The 23,179-nt window shown below is 42.5% G+C and overlaps 1 protein-coding gene and 1 pseudogene across 3 annotated transcripts in view; one reads left to right on the forward strand and one right to left on the reverse strand.

Annotated features, from left to right (window-relative positions):
- FMO1 (flavin containing dimethylaniline monoxygenase 1) overlaps window positions 1-23,179 on the forward strand; it is a 41,947-nt gene that overhangs the window by 5,295 nt on the left and 13,473 nt on the right. The window contains exons 2-3 of one of the 3 annotated variants that reach the window (XM_017866888.1): window positions 6,237-6,374; window positions 15,184-15,372. In XM_017866888.1, coding sequence (XP_017722377.1) covers window positions 6,243-6,374; window positions 15,184-15,372 — 321 coding nt within the window. In that variant the 5' untranslated portion in view covers window positions 6,237-6,242. Of the gene's footprint in view, window positions 1-6,230; window positions 6,375-15,183; window positions 15,373-23,179 lie in introns of those variants that run through there. The other 2 variants (XM_017866887.1, XM_017866889.1) reach the window with 2 other exon arrangements.
- Window positions 18,861-19,483, reverse strand: LOC108526244 (high mobility group protein B1 pseudogene; annotated as a pseudogene).

The following is a 23,179-nucleotide window of genomic DNA, read 5'->3' on the forward strand; positions in this document are numbered from 1 at the left end:
AAAAAATTATATATATATATATGTGTGTGTGTGTGTGTGTATATATATATATATATATATATCCATTTTAGCAGTGACATTCCCAGAGAGCCCCAGAGCTGTCAAGCTCCCTTCTGCCAGGGTGGGGATTCAGCCTATCCTGTCACATCTGGGGTGCCTATTGGCAGCCTCTCCCCCTGTGCTTACTAATACAGTCCCTTCCCCATACCCATCAAAACTGGACCAACTGGCCTCGTCTCTTTCCCTGGGGCCAAAATTTAGGGTCCTCAGCCTCCCGCCATGCCTCTCCTCTTTCCCGCTGGCCTGTTCTGTTCCTGAGCCCTGTGCCCTCCATCCATTCCATGGCTGGGAGTCCGTGACGCTGCCTCTGCCTTCTGATGCTGAACTGGCCTTGCTTCTACAAGTATGTTTCTCCCACCACTGTGGCTGCAGGGACTTAACTTACAGGGAGGGGCCTGTGGCAGCTGCCACCACAGCCACAGCTGCACGGTGCTCACCACACATCTGGGGCAGCCTTTTCTGGCAGAGGCCCTCGTGTTTTCTCATCTTCCATTCCTCTCACTGTGGTTAAGGGGTGGGGGTGAGCGGATGGAAGAGAGAGGTCTGCCTACCACAGTCTGGGGCTTCAGGAATATGAGTTTGTTGATTTAAATGAATCTCCGTCTTTCAAATAAAAAATAAGAAATCAGTTTGATTTCATGTAACTGTCAATACTTGAAGGAGTGGTTGGAAGCATGAATTTTGATCTGAGAGTGAGGCTAATATTGATACTGTGTGCCTCCACATTCACGTGCTCTCATACTGGCTTTTCTCACGTTTGACAACAACTCAGATGGGAACATGGTGATACACCAAGCAGATCTGAACTGAAAACGTAAAGAAAAAACAAAATACCTTTCAGGGTGACTTTGAAACAGACTTTGTGTCCTTTTTTCTTTTCCTCTTTTTCTTTCTCTTATTGTCATTCTTATATTTCCCTACTCATTTCCTTCACTTTCTAAAATACAATCATTAAATACACATTTCTAGTTTACCCCATGGCTCTGATTCCAGATACACTGTGACTTTGTCTTCAAAAATAAACCCGAAATTTTCAAGGTAGATAACCACAAAAATATCAAATTAAACCCTCTACCTGTCCCATGAAAAACTCAAAAGACTGCCAGGCATGGTGGCCCATGGCTGTTGTGTCAGATACTTTAGGATGCAGAGGCAGGAGGATCACGTAAGCCCAGACGTTCAAAACTAGCCTGGGCAACATAGTGAGATCTCATCTCCTTAAAAATTAATAAGGGAGACTGAGGTGGGTGGATCACCTGAGGTCAGGAGTTCCAGACCAACCTGACCAACATGGAGAAGCCCGTCTCTTCTAAAAATACAAAAGTAGCCAGGCGTAGTGGTGTACACCTGTAATCCCAGCTACTCGGGAGGCTGAGGTAGGAGAATCATTTGAACCTGGGAGGCGGAGGTTGCAGTGAGCCAAGTTCATGCCATTGCACTCCAGCCTGGGCAACAAGAGCGAAACTCCATCCTAATAATAATAATAATAAGGAAAAGCCCCAGGGAGATTTACTGCTCAGATAATTCTGACTACATCTGGTCCAGCTAAGGTATGGTGGTGGCCTAGGGAGAAGGCTTCTGTTTATTGGATGTTTAACAAAAAGTTGTGTGTTTTTTCAGACTAGTCAAGTACAGTAGCGAGAAGGGGGGAAAAAGCAGAACAAGGAATTAAATCTGTAACTCCGTCACTGACTGTGAGCAATCAATTGAGATAGCTCACTACCTTTGGACTAGCCAATAAAAGATAATTTTGAGGAAGGAATGTTTGACCTAGGATATTAGCTTATAGCAAATTTTTACTGAGTTAACTTTTTTTTTAAATGGAGTCTTGCTCTGTCACCCAGGCTGGAGTGCAGTGGCACAATCTCAGCTCACTGCAACCTCCGCTTCCCAGGTTCAAGCAATTCCCCTGCCTCAGCCTCCCAAGTAGCTGGGAATACAGGTGCACACCACCACGCCCAGCTAATTGTTTTGTATTTTTAGTAGAGACAGGGTTTCACCATGTTGGCCAGCTGGTTTCGAATACTTCAAGTGATCTGTCCACCTCGGCCTCCCAAACTGCTAGGATTACAGGCATGAGCTACCACCCCTGGCCTGAGTTAATTTTTAAATTGAAATGGATATAAGATGATGAATGAATTCATTTTACCCATCACAAAATCAACCCACTGCCAAATAGTTACACAACAGCTATTATAGACCAAGTGTGTTGCTAGGAGCTATAAGAAAATAAGAGACGAGACAAAGAAAATGCCTACTAACAGCTATTATAGACTAAGTGTGTTGCTAGGAACTACAAGAAAATAAGAGATGAGCCAAAGAAAATGCCTACTTTGGGAAAACATATGCCTTATACATACAGAAAACTAATAGACATGATCGGTTCATCAACAATGTCTTGTGAATGATACACTGCGGTTGGTCTAGGAGTCAAGAGTAAGGCAAGCTCACTGTGGGGTCAAGCAGCCTCACACGCCTCTGTGACCACCTCCAGCCCTCGTGTCAGTGCTCCCTAACTCTAAAGGCCACTTTCTTCCCGCCTCTGCCCACTGAAGTCTATTCATCCTTCAAAATCTGGAGCAAACAGTACTCCTCTGTGTTGTTTCCCTACTAACTCATTGTCAGAACTGGCACCTCTTTCTTCGTGCTCTTATTGCAATTTGTACATAAGACATATTTCTGTCTTAGCATCTTACACAGACTCTTGTAATTATTTATTTTCATGTCTGACTTCCTGATCAGACTGATTGCTGCTCTCGAGAAAGCATCATGCCTTTTTCTTCATTTGCAATCCCAATATGCAGCCCTGGGCTTAGCAATATAGAAGCCACTGAGTGTTTGATGCCTGAACTCATCAGAGAATGAATCACAGATCTGAGTTGATAGAATCTTATAGGGCATTTGATTCCACCCTCTATATGATCTGTTAATCTGCTTATAATACCTCCAAATATGTGTCATCTAGATGCTGCTTGAATAAAGCCAATTTTAGAGCTTGAAACACTGGAAGGGGCTATACGCAAAAATGTGCCTTTTCAGTTCCACCACTGGCCATAATTCTAATCTTTCTCTCCATGTTGATCCTTCAAATGTTTAAAGGCAAAAGTTTACATTACTGAGTCAGGTGCTTAGATTAAGAGATTACTTAGATTCTCTTTTGCAAAGTGAGCCCAAGGCAGTTCAGTCCCCTGCTCAAGGTCTCCACAGTTAGCTCACAGCAGATCCAGGTCTCCAGCTAGATTTCCCTCTTCTCCAGGCACTTGGAGTAGTTAGTCCCTTCTTACTAAATGAGCCAGGTGCTTTCAGTCAGCAGTGTGCACCTGAAGCTACATCCCAGGCAAGGAAATATATAACAGTGGTCCTTCCCACACCAGGAGCCCATTCCTTCTGTCTGGGACATCCTCCTGGACATCCTTGCAGGATAAACACTACTAGCCTTTCTCCAGGGAAAAAACACCCCCCTCTACCGGCCTCCTCTCTAGTTTCAAGGGAGATAGGAAAATTGCCTCACCCTTTTTCTCAACCCGGCTCATAGAAATGGCTCCTCGGCCGGGCGCGGTGGCTCAAGCCTGTAATCCCAGCACTTTCGGAGGCCGAGACGGGCGGATCACGAGGTCAGGAGATCGAGACCATCCTGGCTAACCCGGTGAAACCCCGTCTCTGCTAAAAACTACAAAAAACTAGCCAGGTGAGGTGGCGGTGCCTGTAGTCCCAGCTACTGGGGAGGCTGAGGCAGGAGAATGGCGTGAACCCAGGAGGCGGAGCTTGCAGTGAGCTGATATCCGGCCACAGCACTCCAGCCTGGGTGACAGAGCGAGACTCCGTCTCTAAGGAAAAAAAAGAAATGGCTCCTCACCCTCCCCTAACACAAAGAACCTGCTTTGTTTCCTGCTGTCCTGCTGTGGGCACTAATGTCGTGCTATGGTCAGACCTGCTGTCTTTATAGAGCCAGTATGCTTCTGTGCACAACTGCCAATATCATATGTATATAGGCAATACCCTTTCCTTTTTCCTGGAATTGTTTTTCTCATAAAAGTGGATATTTTTTATCAAATGGCTACTATGTCGTACAAAAATGAGTAGCATTCAGCCGGGCACAGTGGCTCAATCCTGTAATCCCAGCAGTTTGGGAGGCTGAGGCAGGCAGATCGTGAGGTCAGGAGATTAAGACCATCCTGGTTAACACGGTGAAACCCCGTCTCTACTAAAAATAAAAAAATTAGCTGGGCATGGTGGCGGGCGCCCGTAATCCCAGCTACTCAGGAGGCTGAGGCAGGAGAATGGCGTGAACCCAGGAGGCGGAGCTTGCAGTGAGCCGAGATAGCGTCACTGCACTCCAGCCTGGGCAACAGTGCAAGACTCCATCTCAAAAAAAAAAAAAAAAGAGTAGCATTCTATCCCATCTTGCGAAGGAGTAAACTGAGGCTCAAAGGGGATAAGTCATTTTCCTATGTCACCAAGTTGACTCATGATAGAGCAGGATTCTGAAACACATGTGTCCACCCCCAATACCCATACTTCAACTGCCTCTCTAAATGTGAGGTCACCTTACTCCTTTTGGGCCCAGAGAGGGAGAAATTATACAAGGTTTTTGATTTTATAGTGTCTATCAGGGCCTAAAACATGACTTCCCCTCAAAGGAATCTACTAGTTCTTCTCCAGTAAATTATATCTGGTTGCTACGGGAAGCAAGCAGCCCTACAACACTTTTACATGTTGCTTGAAAGAAGAGGACCTTTTTATTTCATTTTAAAAATTATTGAGTATTTTAGTCTCTATAGTTAGGACTAAAATATTGGATATTTTAGTCTCCATAGTTGAGCTGCTTCTCTCAGGTTCCTAATGCAAAAAAAAAACAAAAGATGCATATCCAGATTTCAGAAGAGATTTCACCTGTGAAATAAAAAATAGCAAATTTTTAGAAAAAATATGTCTTTGGGGGCACTGCACTTAAGAAACTTAGGGAGATACAAGTGTCACAAAAATATATTGGGGGGGAAAGCTAACATCATATTATTTAGTGTTAAATGTGTGTGCTACTGACCAGAAATGCTATAGGAATTAAAAGAACAGAGGATCATTGATGTGAAAGGCAGATGAAACCAGTTCTTGGAAATGCTTTTAAAGTTTCAATAACTTACAGCTACTGAGCACTTACTATGTTCCAGGAGCTATTCTGAGACAGTTTACATTATTAACTCACTTGATTCTCACAAAACACTTCAAGGAAGCTACTATTGTTTTCTTTATATTTGTGAAGCACAGAAGGGTTAATCTGTCCGAGATTACACCGTAGTAACTGACAGAGCTGGGCTTTATCTCAGGCAGCCTGGATCCAGAGCCTGGTTGCTTAATCAATGCACTCTATTGCCTCTCAGTGTTCTTATACATGTGTTATTAACACATGGCCTGATGCAAGAAGGTCCTCTGGCCCATCCCAGTAGTGACTGTGCCATGTGCCCTGGAGGTGAATCAGTATTCAATTGAGAGGGGAGGGATGGCTTTGCATGCCTACCCTTCTACCACAAACCGTCCCTGGCAGCCACCCTCTCTCTCTCCCACTGGTGACCATCACTGGTGACCTGTGAAAGGGACATACCAACAGCACAGCTGGGGCTGTGGCATTGTGCCGGGGCAGGATCACACAGGGCAATGCTGTAGTAGTACCTGTGGTACCACAGGTGTGGTGGCTCCTGGTCCCAACTCCACCTCACCAGGTGCTGTGTGGTGTTGTGTCAGGTCACCACACCAATCTGAGCTTCAGTTTTGTATGTGATAAAGAGAATGTGTCTGACAAGGTGACCTTTTCCTAGTCTGCTGATCTGTGCAGTTCTAGGGCTGCAGAATGGAAACTAGAGACAGCAGCACAGTCTGAAGTGCAAGACTCTGTCCAGTAAAAAGTCCAATTCCAGCAGCTCTGCCAGCAAGCTGCAGCCTTGACAACTGTACTAACATTTGGCACCAGTGCTGCATGAGGGGTGGGAACATACCAAGCACAGGGTTTACCTGTGACCTGAACACTTGCCTTCTCACATTCACACACCAGAGACCCGCTACAGAAGATTCAAACTGAGCAAATCGCCTAATCCTCCAAATTATTTTTCCTGGCTTGTTAAAGCAGCCAAGGATGGGGTGGAGCATATGAATAAAAAGCCTGCTTCATTTTTCCCATGCAGGAGAACATGGCCAAGCGAGTTGCCATTGTGGGAGCTGGGGTCAGCGGCCTGGCCTCCATCAAGTGCTGTCTGGAAGAAGGACTGGAGCCCACCTGCTTTGAGAGGAGCGACGACCTTGGAGGACTGTGGAGATTCACCGTAAGTGAGGTTTCAACAACTTTGTCTATTGGAGAATGGCTTGGCAGCTGGGAAATTATATCTGTGCTTCTTTCACAAGGGTTGGTGGCCTTGAGGAAGATTAGAAATGTCTGCTAAACAGGTGGCCACGAGGAGCCATTGAAATTGTAAAAGAAACAGGACACGGGTGAGCTTGGGTGGAAGTCAGAACAGACTTGTACACTTTATCTAGAGCCAAGGGGAAGAAGTGTTTCCAAAGATGCCCAAGAAGTGTGGAAGAGAATGGGGTAACTGGGCCAGGCCAGGAAAGCCCAGGAGCAGAGGAGCAGGACAAGGGCATCTGAAGCAAGGCCAGAGACGGCAGTGCTAGGGGCAAGAGCATGAATTTCAGCCTCTGCCTGCAAGACTGAGCAGCTTTTACCTGCTTCTTTTCCCAGCCTGGCTCCATCTGCATTAAAGACTCAGGGCTCCGTGTAGGATGAGCTCCATAATCAAGGTCCTGCTGCCCCGGCAATCCCAGTGCAGGCCAAGAACAAACAGAAGTAAAGAATGTGAGTTTTGAGTCTTTTGTTTAATTCCCTGAGCAGAAGAAAAGTAATATACTCAAGTCTCAGCAGGGTTACTGCCCGGATCGGAGAAAGGAATGAAGGGGTAAGGACCGAGGAAAGAGGACTGTAAAGCCCACCCTTGCCTGGCCTGGGGTCCCATGAGATCACAAGGGCCCTTCTTAAAGCCAGTGAAACCCTGAAGCCGGGCAGGGAAAATGTTCTCTGAACTCCATGGCTCAGTCAGGGAAACATTTGCATCAAATCTTTCCAGAGTTTCTATTTTCCCTCCTTTTGAGCAAAAACATTTCCCATGAGCTTTAAATTTGCTGAGGAGAAAGCTGTCAGAAAGAGTGAAAAGAAGCAAGGTATCAGATAATCTGGCCTCAGATCCCCTGAGGGGCTGAGAGAAAGACACAGCATTTATCTATTACAGAAAGGTAGAATTTGGAACTGAAATAAAGTAATTATTTTCTAGCTCGGTGAGTAAAACTCCAGAGAAGCCAAGGTTACTAGTTTAGCCACAGTCCTCCAGCATAGGCAGCTTGGCATCACATAAAGAACTGCATGTCTTAAAGTGTACCCACCACCAAATGTGATCATCAATGCCTAGAGACCGCCAAAGAGGACCAGGTAAAAGAGCATGCCTCTTCTCAGGAATCAAACCACACATGTTCCAACAGGATGGCAGAAACCTGACACCTAGACCAAAAATCTACCCCCTCCCATGTCCATCGAAGACATGACTAATCAAACATGATGCCTTTCCCCTAGGGAGCCTCAGAATCCTTCTTAACAACATTATTCCAAAGAAGCATACCTAATCAGTCAGGGTCAGGAGTTGGCTTGAAAGATGAAACTGCCTAACTAAATTAGCAGAGTTATTTAACTAAAGTAATCTCAGTCAAAACAAAAACTAAACCTAAAGATCAAAAGCAGTACTTAGCCTCCTGCAACACCAGACATAAATGCTCCTTATATAGGTCACAGGCACCTAATTATTAACACTAAAAATCATTGATCTAAGAATCATGAGAAATGGGTCTAGATCCAGGTGGGCCCATTTCTGGTTGTGTAAATCAGGTAGGTCAAACACCAGTGCACAAAGCACAAAGCACTGTGGGGACACAAAATGACAAGGATTCACCCTGCCCTCAGGAGCTGTTAGGCAGATGGAAGAAGGCTAGGATTTTGCAAGTCAGAAACAGTGCTGTGGGCATTTCATTGAGAGCAGGATGATAGCCACATTTAGGAAGCCAGAGAAGGCTTCACTGAAGAGGTAGTGTGTGATGGACTTTGAAAAATTTCAACAGGTAGACAAGATTGAGCAGAAGACATCAGGGAGGGTAGGGACAGTAAAGAAAAAGTACTGGGCATATTTGGAAAATTAAAATAGCTTTTTGGTGCATAAGGTACACGTAAGAGGAGGAATGGGAGGGAAAAGGGTGGCTGCATGTTTGGGCAAGCAGTTTACACTCAGTTTAAAAAGCAATGGGTAATGAGGATCAAAATTAAGGAGATTTCCAGGTTGTTGTGTTTGTTTTGTTTGCATGATGGGAAGACCCAAAGATTTTTGTGGGCAAATAGAAACTATCTGGATGACTGGAAATAACTGAGCACATAAATCCAAATTGAGACATGATCCTGGCAGGAAAAGAGAGGAGTGGAATTGTAGGCACAGGTGCAAGGGTTAGCCCTGGCAAGGTGGGAAGACAAGAGATACACCCTCCCCAGAGATTGGAGGGGAATGGAAGGTGAACATGGAGGAGAAATTTTGAGGTAGAGGAAGAAGATATAAGAGCACACACACCAGAGGCCTCAATTCTATTGAGAAAATATGGCACCTGCAGAGGGTGAAGAGGGTGTGGGGATAGTAAATGGGGTTGAAGAATTAGAAAAATAGAGGTCAGCCAGGCATGGTGGCTCACGCCTGTAATCCCAGCACTTTGGGAGGCCAAGGTGGACAGATCACCTGAGGTCAGGAGTTCGAGACCAGCCTGGTCAACATGGCAAAACCCCGTTTCTACTAAAAATATGAAAATTATCCAGGCACGGTGGCATGCACCTGTAATTCCAGCTACCCAGGAGAATTGCTGGAACCTGGGGGGCAAAGGCTACAGTGAGCTGAGATTGTGCCACTGCACTCCAGCCTGGGTGACAGAGCAAGACTACATCTCAAAAAAAAAAAAAAAAAAAAAAAGAAGAAGAAGAAGAAGAAATATTCTGGACAATGCAATTGGACATCAAAAAGATGAGTAAGAGGAGTATCAAGCAGTAGCCAAGGTAAAATGGTACCCAACTTACAAGTCATTCCAGCTCTATTACCTCATTTATAAAATGAAAACATGGGACCAGTATGAAACACATACAAAAGCTGAATTAGTAGGGGGCTTAGGAAAATCCACCCTCACCCTCATGCAGCAGCCTTCTCTTGACACTGCAGCCTTTTTAGACACCTCTGTAATACCTTGAGATTCCTCTAAAGCTTGACTGGAAATTCCTAAATTAGGTAGCCTTAAAGGTGCATTCAGCTCTTATATGCAATGAGTCTCCTGAGTCTTTCTAGAGGCATTCCTTTCCCTCCTTCCCCAACACACACAGGCACACACACACACACACACACACACACACACACACAGTTAGAGATGTCTTTGCATTCAAGGTAGGTGGCCCATTTAAAACCTTTAGAATCAAAAACCCTGCCCTGGCAATAGCTATGCTTGCCAGAAAGTGTTCAAAATGGAATTCTTATTGCCTTAGGGTGGAAGGGACCCTAATGCAAAAGTAGAAAGGCAAATTGCAGAGATCCAATAAAACACATGTGGAGAAAGTTTCCATTTCCAGATACAGAGAGGGCCCAGAGAATGGAGACCTTATAAATTACTGCATTTTGGTCAGGCACAGTGGCTCCTGCCTGTAATCCCAGCTCTTAGGGAGGCAGAGGCAGGAGGATAGCTTGAGCTCAGGAGTTCAAGACCTGCCTGGGCAATATAGCAAGACCCCATTCTCCACAAAAAGACAAGAAAAGACAAAAATAAATAAATAAATTACTGCATTTCATTGGATACTCACAATGTCGTGACTCTGGCCTCTCCCAGCTACCACAGTTTTAAGGAAAAGAGAGATCAGGCAGGAGTTACAATGAAAAAGAAAGAACATCATACCCTGGGGAAGGAGAGGGGGTAGAAACCACTAACAAGAAAAATGCTACAGGGATAAAGAACCACTTCTGACCCAAGTAGAGGCCGGGCATGCGCGTGGAACACTTCTCAGACTCTTCAGAGGGAGGGGAGGCTTAGGAAAGTAACACTGTAGGTTGACTATCATCGTTACAAAGTGATACTTGAAACAAAATTTGAGGAATTATCATCAAATATTACTTTCAGATAATTGTAGTGCAGGAAGAGACTTTGAGAAACAGTCTTCAGGTAAAAGCACACAGACATCATCTAGAGGTGACTAACAGTACTGTGGGGTAGAAACACTGAACTTCACCCTTCACCTCCCTGTAACATTTGCTGGGGCCCATTAACCCTCCCTAGAATGATGTCTTCCTCATGTGCATCCAGTTCTTTTCCTCGGCACATGCACGCTTTCGTTTATTCAACAAACATTGATTGAAATCCTACTATGTGCCTTACATACCACATATGTTTACATTCAGTGAGGGCAATGATGAAGTGTAAAAATAATTCACACTCATAAATCACTGAGGAATAGTTCCTCAACTATTTCTTCTTTAGGTTTGGCAAATCTGATTCCTGTGAACTTTCATTAAAATCCTTATTTCTAAAACGTGTATTCATATATCCAATAAACATGTTTTAATGACTATCATCCTAGTAGGGTACCCCTGACAGGCCCCTATCCTCATGGAGCTTACATTCTTGAAGGTGCCTCAAATTTCCTCTGAGGTATCCACAGCTCCCCTGCGATATAGACCCAGGAACTGGACCCTGCCCTCCAGCGAGAGTCTGAATCTCACCAGGGAGAAGGGGCAACAAAGTAAACTGGGTCCCAGCTGTTTTAAGGAAATGAAAAGAAGGAAGAAATTAAAATTCTTGGAGAGCAGGAGATGTGAATATTGTGCATATAGAGAGAAGGTCTCTATTTAGGGGTGAATTTTATCATCACTTTATATCTGTTTTTAAAATGAGAAAGAAAACTGACTTGACAAAATTTTCTTCCCATTGCCTACACTCCTGCCTGAAGGACACAAACTCAAGAAAATAAATTTCCATGGTAGCTGTGAAAGAATAATACAAATAATGATTAATATTATTGACAGCCTAGAGGCATTGTTCCATTAGTACCATTAGCATGATACCATTGCTTCATTGTTCCATTAGCATGATAGCTATCACTCCAATTTATCCTAGGGGATATATAATATTGTTGTTCCAGCATATAGATATAAAAACTGAGAAAAGTTAAGAAAATTCCCAGATCACCCAGCTAAAAACGTAGAGCTTGAGTATAAACCCAGGCAGTCTGATATTGAGGCCTATTCTGTTAAGAACTACATCGCATGCATTTCTGGAGTCTGTTTCACAGCTCAAGAATCAGGCAAATCCTGGGCTGTGTCTCAAGGAGTCCAAGCAAGTATGCCAGTGGTGATGGTGACCTCCCCACTGTACTGCAGGACCAAAATGGACCAGAAGGACAGAAACCCCTCTGCTCGTGCTCTTACTCTCTTCCCTCTTTCCACAGTTCAACGCTCCTCTCCTTTTTTCTCCACTCACCCATGTTTCTCTTCATGAAAACAAAAATCTTCTCCTAAGTGGCCCCATCCATTTTTAGAGGGCATGTGTTTCCACCGTCAGAGTTCAAGGCAACTGCTGGACCCCACAGGTACAATGCTCAGAGTATCTGCAGCACAGGTGGGAGGGTGCGGGCTGGGTATTGAAGTCTGGCAGGGCCTGGAAATCACTGGGGCAGACTGCACAGTGAGGTGAACACTGGAGGTGAGGGCCCAGGTCCTACCAATACCATTCAGAAGGGGCACAGACTCATACTCTCTGTGTATATGCTAAATACTCCAGACCTTTTCTATTTCCAAGAGAAGCAATCAGTGGAAGGAAAGAGAGACAAGAGTAAGTACTGGTCTTAGATTTTATCCTAAGGGCTAGGTTTCTTCTCTAAGCTACAGTTTCTCATATATTAACATCTGTGATACATTATTTCACAACAGGCTTCAGTCGTTTCCTGGAAGCACTTCATCTTTCTGCCTTGACAATTATCTTCCTATGTTTTGAGAAACAGAAAGTTTCTTTTTCCCTCTATTTTTGTCAGTTTATTGGCTTTAAGTTTTCATAAAATAAATGGTTCCCTCGCTTATTCAGTTCCTATGAATCGCTGATATTTAAACATGCCATTATAAAATGCTTTCAAATTTTAATTTATATATATACACACACAAATTTTATATATATTAAATTTATATAGAGAGAAAAAGTATATTTTGGGTATATTGAGTTAAATAAAATATACTCTTAAAATTAATTTCACTTGTTTCTTTTTACTTTTTTAACGTGGCCACTGGTAAATTCAAAAGTGTTTATGTGGCCTCTATACATCCTATTGGGCACCCTAAAGCACTCTCACTCAAAATATGGTCCATAGGCCAGCAGCATCTGCGTAGGAGCTTGTTAGAAATGCACAATCTCGGCCGGGCGCAGTGGCTCACACCTGTAATCACAGCACTTTGGGAGGCCGAGGCGGGCGGATCACAAGATCAGGAGATCGAGACCAGCCTGGCTAACACGGTGAAACCCTGTCTCTAGTAAAAATACAAAAAAAAAATTAGCCAGGCATGTTGGCAGGCACCTGTAGTCCCAGCTACTCGGGAGGCTGAGGCAGCAGAATGGTGTGAACTCAGGAGGTGGAGATTGCAGTGAGCCGAGATCGGGCCACTGCACTCCAGCCTGGGCAACAGAGCAAGACTCCATCTCAAAAAAAAAAAAAGAAAAGAAAAGAAAAGAAAAAAAAGAAACGCACAATCTCAGGCTCAGCCTGACTGACTTACAGAGTCAGCATCCACATGTTAATAAGACTACCCAAGCACATCCTAACAAAATTAAAAGGTGCTGAGCTACAAAGCTGAGCTTCTCAAACAGTGAAGAACAATCAAGATTTTTTCCAATTAATTGTAGACTGTTGTCAAATATAATAAAAAGAATCCTTAGAAAAATGAAAATCACACAAAGAAAAAATACAAAATGTAAATTTTAAATTTATAGAGTCAGAAATTATAAAATTAATTTCAGTAAGTGTCATTAAACAACACAGATATAAGGGAAAACAATTACAAAAAATGAACACATTGCTCTTTGAAACATAGGCAATTGACACAGAGAGTCATCATTACCCTTGTAACTTTTTGCCAAACAAATATTTTGTATGAAATTGCAGTTCTTCATGTTAGACACTGGTAGACACATTTTAAATACACATTTTTATATTACTATTTAAGGTTTTTAATATGACAATTAATCTTGCTTCCTGGTTGTCAATTTACCTAATCTGGTTTGAATGGATGGCAATGCTCTTTGCAGGGGATAATGTGTATCTAAACTATTTCTAAACATTGCTTAACAGCAGTCAAAGTAGAGAAAGGAGGCTCACAGAGCTATGTTGATTGAAATGAGGAAGAGATTTTTAAACCAGTCTCAGCAAGTTCAGGGTATTTTTTAACTGCTATCCAAAATGAAGCTGATAGTGCTACATTTTTTTAATGTATCTTCAGTCTTTTATCCGTAACCAGTTCAAATAACTTATACTATAAGTTTAAATATAAATTATCTTTCAGTGAAAGCAAATGATTCCAGATTTAATGCACTTTTAGGTGACAGTTTTCAAAATAACCTTAAAACACTGCACATGATAATACAGTCCTATGGCATATGACTAGTACACAACTCAAACTCATCATACAAGTTAGACAAAAACAAGACTGATTTATATCCTGGTCAACAAAACAGTGTCCACATGCTTACATATTGAGCAACGTCAAATTATTGCTATAAAAGTTTCTAAATGCTTACTCTCGATTTCTGTATTTATCCTGTAACAGACTGGTAACAAACAATTCATATCAGTATTACTCTGCAGACTATATTTGAATAACACTGCTTTAGATATTCCAGCTGAATAAAATATCAAGATTTAAATAGTCATCTTTCTCAAGCATTTTAGCTGAGTCTGTGTGACGGGTGGGCCACAGATAAGCAGGTTATAATCAACTCTTATCAGTCAATGAGATAAACAACATTAATTTAAACCACAGAGATATGTTTATAATTTTGTTATCTGTGATTGCTGTATATTTCATGCAGATACATGAAAATCTATATGTGATATCAATTTATATCCTTTGCAGAAACAGAGAAAGCCCTCTCTGTATGTGAGATTTATGTTCATGTTTCTACTTGTCTGCATAAATTAAATAATTTTATTTCACAGGAAAATGAACTATACATATGCAAGATGGTAAATAATGTTAAAATACAAGAACCTTCCCACTGAAATCAGAATAATCCTCCTTACTACTGCCCAAAAGACAGAGGCAATATATATTAAAAACATTACTGAAACTGCTTATTATTCAACTTTGCTGTAGTCTTATGAGATATTGATATTTGCTAGTTATTTGAGTAAAAACTGGGGGTGGGAAATTGGTTAGTGCTATGCCACACACACAGTTGTCCAATCTGGAAACCTTTGACTGCTTCCTCTCTCAACCCCTAAATCTAATTGATTTTGCAATCCTATATATTCTACCTTACTGCCATCTCACAAAGCTCACCTTTCTGGGTTCCAGTTGTCATTGCCCCTGCTCATGCCATGCCCTCATTAGCAATTAAGTGGATTTGTGTTTTAGGCTCCGGACTAACGCCCCCTTCCTTCTGTCCTAGTCCTGTCTAATTCACCTTTTGTAGAACCAGAGTTATCTTTCCAAAATGTAGAAGTGATATGAATCACTTCTACATTTAGAACATTCAGTAGATTGGCATAACCTTCCTGTAAAATCCAAATTCCTTAACTTTGGATACAAGATCCTTCATAATCTGAACCATCTTCTCCATAATCATTTCCAGAATACCCCATAAAACCAAATTACCTAGCAGTTGTCCATCATTCAGATAAATACTATTTCCTGATTCTCATGTATTTCTATATTATCCTGTGCTTGGCAGTGATACTGTGCGCATCTGGACAGGTGAGTTCTTCCCAGGCTTATTTGTGAGCATGCAATGAATGTTCATGTGTGTGCACTGTTTGTACAGGAACATGTTGAAGAAGGCAGAGCCAGTCTCTACAAGTCTGTGGTTTCCAACAGCTGCAAGGAGATGTCTTGTTACTCTGACTTTCCATTCCCAGAAGATTATCCAAACTATATCCCAAATTCTCAATTCCTGGAATATCTCAAAATGTATGCAAACCACTTCAACCTTCTGAAACACATTCAATTCAAGGTAAGACAAGAAACATCAGTCAGTAGTCAGAAAGTATTTCTTACATATTTTCTCTTATCTCTCCAGCCTAGCCATGGGCTCTGTAGATGAGATACTAAACTGGCAATATTAATGACACCTGACTGGATTTATTTTCTCCCTATACTCACTCCCCACTTCAAGTAAATCTGGAGGTGGGGGCGGATACTTTGTGTAAAGATTCACAAGTATAAAATTTTAGTTTGCAATACTTATATCCAAGTATCTTAGGGAATCTAAAAAATATCAAGCCACATTTTCAGCTTGGGCCAAATGCCTACCCACATGGACACTGAGAACTACCAGCCCCTTTCCCCAGTCTCCTGTTTGGTTTTGTTTGTTTGTTTGTTTTGAGACAGGGTCTCACTTTGTTGCCCAGGCTGGAATGCAGTGGCGTGATCATGGCTCACTGCAGCCTGGACTTCCTAAGCTCAGGTGATTCTCATACCTCAGCCTCCCAAGCAGCTGGGAACACAGATGCACACTACCACACCCAGCTAGCTTTTTATATTTTGTAGCGATGGGGTCTCACCATGTTGGCCACGCAATCTCAAACACCTGAGCTCAAGCAATCCTCCTGCCTTGGCTTCCCAAAGTGCTGGGATTACAGGCATGAGCCACCACTCCCAGCTCCCACTCTCTTCTTGACTATCCTTTTATAGGAATAAACATGTGCAGTGGCCCATACACAAGAGAACCTTGCTATGTGAAGGAAATCTTTTCTAGATATTCTTGAAAATAGAAAAATCTTTGAATATTGTTATTCTACAATGCCCCATTCCTCTCCCATTTCAGAGGTTAAAGACAGGAGGAAGGTAGTAGGACAGGGACAAATGAATAATATATCCTTTTGTTCTCTTTTTTTCCCCTCTTTTCTCTGTTTCCTCTCCAAGAAACATATGAAAATCTATGTTTCCCTTCTCCTTTCTCCCTCTCCTATCAGAGATGAGGATGATGAGGAATTCACAGAAAATTATACATAGAAAGCAACAGAAATGGAGACATTGACCAAAATAAGTGGAAAATAAAATTTACATTCACATTCCTGACCTTAAAAGCCCTCTGATATGGTTTGGCTGTGTCACCATCCAAATCTCATCTTGAATTTCCACATGTTGGGGGAGGGACCCAGTGGGAGGTAATTTAACCATGGGGGCAGGTCTTTCCCATACTGTTCTCCTGATAGTGAATAAGTCTCATGAGATCCGATGGCTTTAGAAGGCGGAGCTTCCCTGCACAAGCTCTCTCTTTGCCTGCCGCCATGCACGTAAGGCGTGACGTGCTCCTCCTTACCTTCTGCCACGATTGTGAGGCTTCCCCAGCCATGAGGAACTATGAGTTCTCCATTAAACCTCTTTCCTTTATAAATTGCCCAGTCTCTGGTATGTCTTTATCAGCAGCATGAAAACAAATATAGTAAATTGGTACCAGTAGAGTGGGGAGTTGGTGAAAAGATACTAAAAAATGTAGAAGTGACTTTGGAACTGTGTAACTGGCAGAGGTTAGAGCAGTTTGGAGGGCTCTGAAGAAGAAAGGAAAATGTGGGAAACTTTGGAACTTCCTAGAGACTTGTTGAATGGCTTTGACGAAAATGCTGATAGTGATATGAACAATAAGGTCCGGGCTGAGATGGTCTCAGATGGAGAGGAGGAACTTGTTGGGAACTGGAGTAAAGGTGACTCTTGTTATAGTTTTTTGTTTGTTTGCGTATTTGTTTTAAAAAAAAATCTGCAATTATTAGTTTATTAGTATCATCCAGGACTCAGATGTTCAGTATTCCTCCTGAAACTACATAAACAAATGCAAATGGAAAGAATCCAAGTCAAAAATTCTATAACAAAATAGCACGTCCATCACAAAAGCCATGCTAAAATTACAAGAGGAGGATGTGTATTTTTAAGAATAGCTGCCACGTTTAAGAAGAACCATAAATCTTGAAAACTAGCAAAATTTGCGCAAATTGTTCCGCGTGAAATGCCTAAGCAGGATAAACATGAACCTAATGAGATGAATTTGTTTTGTTAAGAAAAATCATATCAAATAAAGTTGGAGGGATAAGTTCATACTGAGGAATGCAGAAGTGTTAAGTGTCTTCTTTCGCTCCTATTTGGATTTGTGATGCGGGCAGAACCATGGGGTGATAGAGAGGAAGTAGGCATGCCTCTGTTTATGTGACATCTCTTGTTTTAAAAGTTGCCAAGTTAGATTGAAAAGATACTTTTAATGAAAGTTCTCATTTCCTGAGCGAGGGTCCATATTTAGGATAAATGAGAGGAGAGGGAGGCAGGGGGGCTATAGCCCAGCGATTTTCGGGATACTCGTGTCAGCTGGAGGGAGTGAGATGGTCGAAGCAGAAAAGTGTGTGCGAGTGAGCCAGTGGTGTGTGAGTGTGTGAAGCTCGATGCTTTTGCGGATACGATTCGGGCAGGGTGGGGCTTGTGGTGTGAAGTGTTGGGCGAGGAGCTGCCGAAGAGGTGAGTGAGAGCTGCCGGGGGGAGGGTTACATGGGCTAGGGATGGAGTTAGAAGGATAGAGTCCTCATGTAGAAGGTGTAGAAGCGGGGGAGTGACTTTTCTAGTTACTCCTTCAGAGGAGGCAGATTTGCGAAGATGTTTGGAGTTGCGTGAGGTGAGAGTTCATGCTGTTGAGTAGATTTGGATTGCTCTTCAGCGTTTGGTTGGAGATATAGTTGGGCGCTATGTTAAGAGGTTTCTTAATCTGATCAAGATTGTTGCGGAGGGTTGTGGGCGATTTGATGCCGATGAAAACGTATCTCAGCTTAACTTGTACCGGGCATATGGATATGCAGGGGTGTGCTGAGAGCAAAAGCTTTTTTATTAGCTAACTGTATGATAGATAGAGACACGTAGTAATAGATTTCATGTTGGATTCAGAAATGGGCAAAAGCAAAGACTAACTTCCCCTCAGAGAAGAGAGAGAGAGTTGTCGAGTAGCGCGTAGTTGCAAAAGGAACAACGAAATACTAATTAAAAGAAAAACATGTATTTACTTAAGGGGGAAAAAAAGGCTTCAGCAATGTAAACAAACAGGCTGAAGCCTTTTTTTTTTTTTTTTTTTTTTTTTTTTTTTGCAAGTTACAGAGTGCGTATTGCAGTTAACAGCAACAACAAGTTATTTCATATAAACTGATCAGAGACAGCTGAAGATGAAAATCTACAACCCCATATATAACTAATTTGTGCTGTGCACCAACAAGAACCTGCTTTAAATTTCCATGCCAATTTACAACCCTCATACTATACCAGGCAAGGTTAGTGGCTATTGAAAATACCACCAGGACAGGGCTATCTAAAGACACATTCGTTAGTGTGTTAACTATACAAACAAAGACACTGTACAGTTTAAAAACAAATCCTACACAGCCTTACATTGCAATTTTTAAAGGAGTGAGTTGTGTAGAGGGGGGTTAAATGCTTTATAGACAAGAAAAAAACTGTGCTAGAACCAACTTATTCATCATCTTCTTCATCTTCATCTTCTTCATCTTCTTCCTCCTCATCATCCTCTTCATCTTCCTTATCTTCCTCCTCTTCCTTCTTTTTCTTGCTTTTTTCAGGCTTGACAAATCCCTTTTTTGCTGCATCAGGCTTTCCTTTAGCTCAATAAGCAGCAATAACCTTTTTGTATTTTTCCTTCAGCCTCACAGCCTTCTTTTCACAAGGCTGCTTGTTATCTGCAGCAGTGTTATTCCACATCCCTCCCAGTTTCTTTGCAACATCACCAATGGGCAGGCCAGGATGTTCTCCTTCAATATTTGGGTGATACTCAGAGCAGAACAGGAAAAAGGCTGAAGGAGGCCTCTCAGGTGCGTTGAGATCTTTGAACTCCTTTCCTGTCGATAGGTTTTCATTTCTCTTTCATAACGGGCCTTGTCCGCCTTTGCCATATCTTCGAATTTTCCTTTCTCCTTAGCAGACATGGTCTTCCACCACTCTGGGCACTTCTTAGAAAGCTCTGAGAAATTGACTGAAGCATCTGGGTGCTTCTTCTTATGCTCCTCCCTACAAGTTTGCACAAAAATTGCACATGATGACATTTTGCCTCTGGGCTTCTTAGGATCTTCTTTGCCCATGTTTAGTTATTTTTCCTTAGCAAGGCACAGAGTTGCCCAGTGCCCATCCAGCTCTCACTTGCCCCAGCACTGTCTCTATGGAGCTCATTGTACTGCCTCTTCTTATGTTCTAGCAATGAGACTGGTGGCATTTTGCTCCTGCCCTAGAGATTTGTGGAACTTTGAACTTGAGAGAGATGATTTAGGGTATCTGGCGGAAGAAATTTCTAAGCAGCAAAACAATCAAGAGGTGACTTGGGTGCTGTTAAAGGCATTCAGTTTTAAAAGGGAATCAGAGATTGAAAGTTCAGAAAACCTGCAGCCTAACAATGCAATTAAAAAAAAAAAAAATCTTATTTTCTGAGAAGAAATCCAAGCCAACTGCAGAAATATGCATAAATAACCAGGAGCCCAATGTTAATCCCCAAAGCAGTGGGGAAAATGTCTCCAGGGCATGTCAGAGGTCTTCACCACAGCCCCTCCCATCACATGCCTGTGGGCCTAGGAGGAAAAAGTGGTTTCATGGACCAGGCCCAGAGTCCCTATGCTGTGTGCAGCCAAGGGACTTGGTGCCTGAATCCCAGCTGCTCCAGCTGTGGCTAAAAGGGGCCAACATAGAGCTCAGGCAGTGACTTCAGAGGGTGCAAGCCCGAAGACCTGGCAGCTTCCACGTTGTGTTGAGCCTGCAAGTGCACAGAAGTCAAGAACTGAGGTTTGGGAACCTCCACCTAGATTTCGGAGGATGTATGGAAATGCCTGGATGTGCAGGCAGAAGTTTGCTACAGGGGCAGGGATCTCATGGAAAACCTCTGCTAGGGCAGTGCAGAAGGGAAATGTGGGGTCAGAGCCCCCACACAGAGTCTCTACTGGGGCACTACCTAGTGGAGCTGTGAGAAGAGGGCCACCGTCCTTCAGACCCGAATGTCAGATCCATGTGCCTGGAAAAGCTGCAGACACGCAATGACAGCCTGTGAAAGCAGCCAGGAGGGAAGCTGTACCCTGCAAAGCCACAGAAGCAGAGCTGCCCAAGACCATGGGAACCCAACTCTTGTGTCAGCGTGACCTGGATGTGAGACATGGAGTCAAAGGAGATCATTTTGGAGCTTTAAGATTTGACTGGCCTGCTGGACTTCAGACTTGCATGGGGCCTGTAGCCAATTTTGTTTTGACCAATTTCTCCCATTAGGAATGGCTGTATTTACCCAATACCTGTACCTCCACTGTATCTAGGAAGTAACTAACCAACTTTTGATTTCACAGGCTCATAGGTGGAAGGGACTTGCCATGTCACAGTTGAGACTTTGGACTGTGGACTTTTGAGTTAATGCTGAAATGAGTTAAGACTTTGAGGGGGACTGTTGGGAAGGCATAATTGCTTTTGAAATGTGAGGACATGAGATTTGGGATGGGCCAGGGGCAGAGTAATATGGCTTGGCTGTATCCCCACCCAAATGTCATCTTGAATTCTCACATGTTGTGAGAGGGGCCCAGAGGGAGGTAACTGAATCATAAGGGTAGGTCTTTCCCATGCTGTTCTCGTGATAGTGAATAAGTCTCACAAGATCTGATGGCTTTATAAGGCAGAGTTTCCCTGCACAAGCTCTCTCTTTGCCTGACATAATCCATGTAAGATGTGACTTGCTCCTCTTTGCTCCTGCTGTAATTGTGAGGCTTCCCTAGTCACACGGAACTGTGAGTTCTCCATTAAACCTTTTTCCTCTGTAAATCGCCCAGTCTCTAATCTGTCTTTATCAGCATTGTGAAAATGGACTAGCACATCCTCCTAAAGAGATTTCCAAAGAGTATTTTATTCCACTTCCTTATTTGGCAATGGACACAGTAAAATAAAGCATTATCATAATGAATATACACAACATATAAAATATTCTTTTAATGCATCAGAATTTCTGAATTTGAAGTACTTCCTTTACTATATGCTGCCCAAGACCTTTTTTATTTTGTTGTTGTTGTTTGAAACAAAGTCTCACTCTGTCACCCAAGCTGGAGTACAGTGGCAGGATCTTGTCTCCCTGCAGCCTCCACCTCCTAGGCTCAAGAAATCCTCCTACCTCAGCCTCCCAAGTATTAACAGCTGGGACTACAGGCACATACTACCATGCCCAGCTAATTTTTTTTTTTAACTTTTAGTAGAGATAAGGTCTCACTATGCTGCCCAGAGTGGTCTTGAACTCCTGAGCTCAGGCTATCCTCCTGCCTTGGCCTCCCAAAGGGTGGGGATTATAGGCATGAGCCACTGTGCCAGGCACAAGGCCTTTTTAGAACAATTTTTAAAAAGCTAGATGTTCACCAAAGTTTTAACAAGTAAACACGAGGCCAGGTGTGGTGGCTCACTCCTATAATCCCAGCACTTTGGGGGGCCAAAGTGGGTGGATCACAAGGTCAGGAGATCAAGACCATCCTGGCTAACACGGTGAAACCCCATCTCTACTAAAAATACACAGAATTAGCCAGATGTGGTAGCACGTGCTTGTAGTCCCAGTTACTCAGGAGGCTGAGGCAGGAGAATCACTGGAACCAGGCAAGCAGAGGTTGCAGTGAGCCGAGATTGCACCACTGCACTCCAGCCTGGGTGACAGAGCAAGACTCCATCTCAAAAAACAAAGTAAACACAAATAGCTATTACTCAAATGTGATCTGTAGTTGATTATGTTTGGTTTTGCTTCTCATTCCTCTCTATATATTCCAAATTTTTAATGACAAACGTTTTTGGGGTGGGGGACAGGGTCTCACTCTGTTGCCCAGGCTGGAGTGCAATGACACTATCATGGCTCACTGAAGCCTTGACTTTCCCAAGCACAGGTGATTCTCCCTTATCAGCCTCCTGAGTAGCTGGGACTACAGGCATGGGCCACCACACCTGGCTAATATTTTTGTATTTTTTTGTAAAGATGGGGTTTTGCCATGTTGCCCAGGCTACACATTTATTATTTTTATGATTAAAAATAAATATATTTTGAAGGATTTTAAACTAACTGAAAATTTAGTTTTAGAAAAGACAGCTGCAATACAAATGCAGAAACACAATAAGCACTTCAAATAGTATAAACCAAATAGTGAACCCATTAAGAGGGACTTAAGAAGCCTATATTATTTAAAACTTTAAAAAGAAAGGAAGATAGGAAGCCTTTTGGTCATTGAATAATTTATCCTTTTAAATTTGACTTGTCTGAGATTTATTGTACATATATTTCCTGAACTAAAGCCCAGTAATCATGTACATGTATGTACTCACTAAGCACAAAAAATAGATTCTTTGAAATGAGGACTGCTCTCAAAAAAATTCAGGCCATAATGTTAGCACTTTTCAATTGCTTTCTAGTTCTGGAAAAACTTCAGCAACATATTCTATAAAACCTCATAAGCTAATATAACCAGGACCAAATTCGTGTTTTCAATTATATCTTACCCATGTATCTGTCAAAGGAATTATTGTTAAAGAGACAGCCCTGTGAGAAATAAGGTTGCATAACAGAAAGAATAATGAAAAAGGCATCAGAAACTTAGGTTCTAATTCTGATTCTATCAGTGAGAATTTGAGCAAATCACTTAAAATTTTTGGATGTCACCACATGTCTTAGATAATCTCTCCAAGCTTAGACTACTTCCATCTAGGGAATCACAATTAGTCTGGTAACCTGATTAGGTTTCTAGGGTTATACTTATTAACTATGTTTATTCTGTGTTCTAGAACTTTTA

The sequence above is a fragment of the Rhinopithecus bieti genome, unplaced genomic scaffold, assembly GCF_001698545.2.
Source record: "Rhinopithecus bieti isolate Rb0 unplaced genomic scaffold, ASM169854v2 scaffold_1853, whole genome shotgun sequence".
In the NCBI taxonomy this organism is placed as follows: domain Eukaryota; kingdom Metazoa; phylum Chordata; class Mammalia; order Primates; family Cercopithecidae; genus Rhinopithecus; species Rhinopithecus bieti.